At 53.6% G+C, this 5,380-nt stretch overlaps 1 protein-coding gene across 1 annotated transcript; it reads right to left on the bottom strand.

Moving 5' to 3' along the window:
* Nucleotides 1–1,887: 1,887 nt before the first annotated feature.
* Nucleotides 1,888–3,960, bottom strand: LOC101290607 (UDP-glycosyltransferase 1). Its single transcript, XM_044585978.1, has one exon. It carries the CDS (start codon nt 3,674–3,676, stop codon nt 2,087–2,089), a length of 1,590 nt encoding a protein of 529 aa, XP_044441913.1. The 5' UTR covers nt 3,677–3,960; the 3' UTR covers nt 1,888–2,086.
* Nucleotides 3,961–5,380: the final 1,420 nt, after the last annotated feature.

The raw sequence follows: 5,380 nt of genomic DNA, 5'->3' as shown, positions 1-5,380 counted from the left end.
AAGCACCAGCAGGACCGAGTGCTTCAATGAGATATACTCCTAAGTATTGTATTAGGTTCATAGCCTCTTTTAAGCAAAACTTGATAAAAATAATTGTTGTCTATTTCAGGGGCATCATTAGCCTATTATACTTGGATTGATTTTCCCTGGAAAATTATTGTGCACATCATTCTAGGCAAGAAGATATATCAAATTTATGCTGGAGGCCTCCTTCTAAGCAAAACTGTATCAACTTTAGCATTCTCTGTTTCAGGTGCATCATTAGCCTATCATACTTTGCTTGTCCTCTTACCCAAGAACAAATTAGCAACACAAAATAGGTATTGCCATTCTAGAAATAGATGCATCCATATTATGAACACCATTTGTGGTGTCTTGAGGAGGTTCTGAACAAAAGGTTTTAATCAAACGGTTGCTATATAAGTAGGATATGACTAATGCCACACAAGCCTAATCACAATTTGTTGGTTGTACTTGTTGTTACATAATGTCATAGCAGACACTACAAACTTATATACATTGGTACATATATGATACAATTGCTCACAACACTAATCTAGTGCAGCACAAGTTAAGGATGGACATAAAAGGAGCTCACTAGGTTGGGCGTTGATCTCACCGCGAGGAAGCAACCATACAAAGGGACCGACGAGTTGGAGTCGGCTAGCGTCACAACACTGGTGGGACGTGCTGGCACTACTTCCGGCCGGCACACCATATTCTCCAAGCCCCTTACAATCTCTCGTCGTCTCCAACCCCTTCACCCTGCGTTATTCTCCCGTGGGGCGCCGCCGCCAACATGATGTCTGACGATTGGCCAATGGAACGACGATTCTCGGTGGTTCAAGGACAACGCAAGAGAAGGCGATGTGGGCGAGATCTCGTGGAAAAGAAGATGAAATAGTGTGGTGGGGGCACAAGGGATGTGGTGATCTGAGAAGAGCTTACGGCTCAGGCAAATCTGGTCAGAGAAGAGCCTAGGGCTCAGACAGATCTAGACGGACAAACAATAAAACCCTAGTCCTCTTTCTTCTTAGAAAGAAAATATGGGCATGGGCAGGCAGGCATTCCGGCTCAAAAATTGCTGATCAGATCGAGTTTGGCTTGTACTTTGGGCCAGGATCAAGCCTTGATGAGCACCCCAAAAGGAAATTTGGGCTGGGATCCATTTTCTTGCTGAAAAATAGCTCGGTCCGGCCCATAATGTAGGATTAGCAAGGCTGGCCCAGTTTCTTAAGAAAAAAAGCTGGCCCGTTTAATCCAAAAATAAAAGCAAGGTTGGCCCGCGTAGAGACTCAACAATCAAGCTCGGCTTGATTAAAAACGCTCTTAATATATTGACTGACTTGTAATCTGGATCGTCTTCTCAAGTTCATTGTGCGTGGCGACATGACCTGTTTATGAGAGGGTGACGCAACTTTTATCTTCTTTTTTGTTTGCGAAAAGGATGAATATGTTGATAGAGGAATAGCTCCATGTTCTGCACGGCATAACATAACAATATCGTCTGTTCCCAAATGCAGCCCAGACTGCTGTCTGTGTGCTAGATAGACTGAACTTGGCTAACAACATTCACATCCCTGCTAATCTACAGAAGCTAAACTCCCCAACTATAGTGAAGTAACACGGGATCTGTTTGTTTCCTTGTCCTTGATCAGGCCCACCGCCGTGGGCCGTGGCGCAGTCCGACTTCACTATGATTGACAATGAGCGCCGTTGCTTAGCCAGTGTGATCCCCTCGTCCATGCATGACATCATCCGTTCATCTAGCTTAAGAATCGAGACTTCTTTTTTGAGAAAGCTTTTAGACTATTCATCTTTAACTATGACAATACAACGACTAACAGAAATAATAAAAATTACATCAAGATTCATAAACCATTGAGCTGAGCCTATGAACTATCCATATGGATTGATTGATTCGTGAAGTGACGCCAAAGATACACTTCATTGTTTATATATAAGCTAGCATCATATTACAAGGATGAATTGGCTACTTCGACATGGTGGTATCGACTGTTGAAAAGAATTGTTGTACGGAACAGAACACAAATCCTATAATAACTTGACAATGGCGAGATGCAGCTCAGGAGTGCACTGACAACGCAGCGTCGGCTTCCATCTTCTTGGCGCCGCTCTTGCTTCCAACTCCAAGCTCCGCCGCAGCGGAAAGCAGGGACGTCGAGCTCGTGCCCCACCCGTACTCGTGGCTCCTCGTCCTCGACAGCTCCGATACGTGGCGGATCATGTCCTCCAGGTCGGCGTACGACGACCCGCCTTCCTCCATGGCCGCGCTGGCCTCTGCGGCGAGCTTCTTGGCCCTGGACCTCCTCGCGGCCCCCTCCGGCCCGTCGTCCATCAGCTCGGCGACCACCTTCTCCACGTCGCCGCTGGTGACCTGGACGCCCTCGGCCTCCGCGGGCACGTTCATGACGGGCAGCTTGACGCCGGACCTGACGCCGACGCCGAGCACGTCCACGAGCAGCTGCTCGCTGCAGAACTGGTCGGCGAAGTTGGGCCACGTCAGCGCCGGCACGCCGTGGGAGATGGCCTCCAGCGTCGCGTTCCAGCCGCAGTGCGTCAGGAACCCGCCCACCGCCGGGTGCGACAGGATGGTCACCTGCGGCGCCCAGCCTCGGACGAGGAGGCCCCTGTCCTTGACGCGCTCCTCGAACCCCTCGTCGTCCAGCAGCGCCTGCACGGCGGCGTCGGCCTTGGCCTCCTTGATGGCCCACACGAACGGCCGCCCCGACGCCTCGAGGCCGCGCGCGAGCTCGGCGACCTGCTTCGCCGGCAGCTTCGCGATGCTGCCGAAGCTGATGTAGAGCACGGACGCCGGCGGCCGTGCGTCGAGCCACGAGACGACGTGGCCGGCGTCGACGTCGGCGCGGTTGCCGCGGCCGGCCTTGGCATCGGCGTCGCCCAAGCTGGAGGCGCACGTCGGCCCGACGGCCCACGTCCTCCGGCCGAGCGCCGCCGCGTAGGCGTCGACGAAGACGCTCTCGATGCCGCGGAACGTGTTCACGAGCAGGCCGTCGGCGGTGGCCTCGGCGTCGAGCACGTCTTGCTGCTCCTTCTCCACGCCGGGCCACTGGAAGAACCCCCGGAACGTGGCCGTGTTCCCCACGGCGGGCACCGGGAAGTCCGGCACCTCGAACTCCTCCATGTCGTCGCCGCCGACGCGGTCGTACACGCCGTGCTTGGCCAGGTTGTGCACAGCGAGGAGGAAGTAGGCGGAGGGGCAGTGCATGACCAGCCTGGGGATGCCGAGGCTAGCGCACACGCCGGCCGTCCACGGGTTGCAGGAGTCGGCGATGAGGCAGTCGGGCCGGCGCGGCAGCGCGCGGACGTACTCCTCGAGCGGCTCGGCCATCCCCCAGATGGCCTGGAAGAACTTGACGTATATGGTCTGGTCGACCATCTGGTCGGCGTTCTCCAGCCCCTCCGGCAGCCCGAAGCGCGGGCCGGGAAAGGGCAGCTCGGCGAGGTCGACGCGCAGGCCCGCCCTGGCGGCGCCCTCGACGGCCGGCCTGTTGCGCGCGGCGTTGACGGGCGTGGTGAGCACGGTGACCCGCGGCCCGCGCGCGGCGATGAGGCGCGCCAGGTCCACCATCGGGATGATGTGGCCCTGCGCCACCAGCGGCACCAGCAGGAAGTGCAGCTCCGACGCCGCCATCGCTCTGACCCTCTCCGTGTGCTCCTCACGGCGTTTCTCTGGCTCGCTTGCTCCGCAGCAGCAGCTATATAGCGGTAACGGCGCCGGGCACAGCTGTGGGATTAAGAAGGTTGATTGTGGCGTAGCTGGTTAGTGGCTGTGAGACACCTAGGACGCGGTCGTCTTTGTTGTCACCCGGCTCTGTGAGTTTTTGTGACGCGTACGGAACGGCCGATGTTGCTGAGGACGTCGTCGGGCGTGACGTGACAGACGGCGGAGATGTGCACATGGACGAAATTGCCCGTCGAAGGGTGTGTGTGTGTGTGTAGACTGTAGAGGAAGGAGAGAAGTTGAGAAGCTAGAGGAGGAGGTGGCGCCAAGCCAAAGGAAGTGTCGAGTGGTGGCTAGGCGAGGACGTGATCAGGAGCGTGGGGTTACCGTACGCAGGCCACACATGCGTCGGTTCCTGGCCATCTTCTGTTGCGCACGGCGACACGTGAGCTACCGAGCAATCGTGTGAGTCGCGGGCGCGGGGACCTACGTGGACGCAGATGTTACACGAGCGTCGAGCGGCGACGTCGGTCCGTCACGAAACTGTGGGTGTGGGGATCCAGATTGGAGCTGGTTTCTAGAAGCGGAAGCTTCCGAGGTGACGTGTGCGCCTAGCGAAGCGTCCTTGTCGCCGTCTTCGGTAACCAATCAATGGGGTCGGGGCCGGGGCCGGGCTGGCTCGTGTAATCGTACGGGCGGCCGGCCGGCGTGGCGGGCTTTGCCGGTCGTTCCGAGCCGGTCCAGGGGGCTCCGGTACCCTCTTCATTTTCTTTTGCGAATGGAGGGAGGCTCTAGTGATCTAGTCCTCGGGTTGGTGATTTGTTGCTGTTTGTTTGACGGTATGTGGTTTGGTGGTTTCGTGGTCAGAAAACGCATCTTGTGCGAGATATGCACATTCCCGCACGGCGCACGGCGCACGCCAAGACCTTTTTGCAAAGCGTGCCATTGTGCATCTGAAACGAGATCCAGAAAATGACCGTAGACAGAAGCCGGCGCGTCCCCTGTGCGAATTTTTAATAAATAATACTCCCTCACATCCATAATAAGTGTTGTGGTTTTGAACTTAGGTTGGCTCAAAACTGCATCTTCTGTTTTTTTTCTACTTTGTGTATATGATTTGTCTTAAGGGTCTGTCTAGAACTCAGTCGACTGAGACTTAACCAAGTCTCAGTCGAGTGACGTCAGCATAGTTCTTTTGCTGCAAGCGGCACGGCTAGATGCTACAACCGATGATGAAAAATGTTGCAACGGTTTTACAAGCAATGAAAATTGGTGCTGCAGTTGGTGTGATTAAAATGCTACAACCGTCAATGCCAGATGTTACAACCGGTGAGACGATATGCTACAATCGATGAGGGACAACATGCTACAACCAACAAGACGAATGCTGCAACCGGTAGAAAAAAAAAGTTGCAAGCGTTGAAAAAAATGTTGCATGGTCGACTGAGACTTGGTTAAATCTCAGTCGACTGATTATTAGCAAGCCCGTTGTCTTAAGTCTAACCTTATAAAGTTTGATCAAGATTGTAGGAAAAATATCAGCATTCACAAAATATCGAATCAATATAATTAGATGCATAATGGAATTAGTTTTCATATTGTGTATCTTTAATATTGTATAGATGTTGATATTATTTAATATAAATTTGGTCTAACTATTAGAAGTTTGACTTA

Source organism: Triticum aestivum, chromosome 7D, assembly GCF_018294505.1.
Source record: "Triticum aestivum cultivar Chinese Spring chromosome 7D, IWGSC CS RefSeq v2.1, whole genome shotgun sequence".
NCBI lineage: Eukaryota > Viridiplantae > Streptophyta > Magnoliopsida > Poales > Poaceae > Triticum > Triticum aestivum.
The sequence above is the reverse complement of the archived record's forward strand: the minus strand, read 5'-3'. Positions and strand labels throughout refer to the sequence as shown.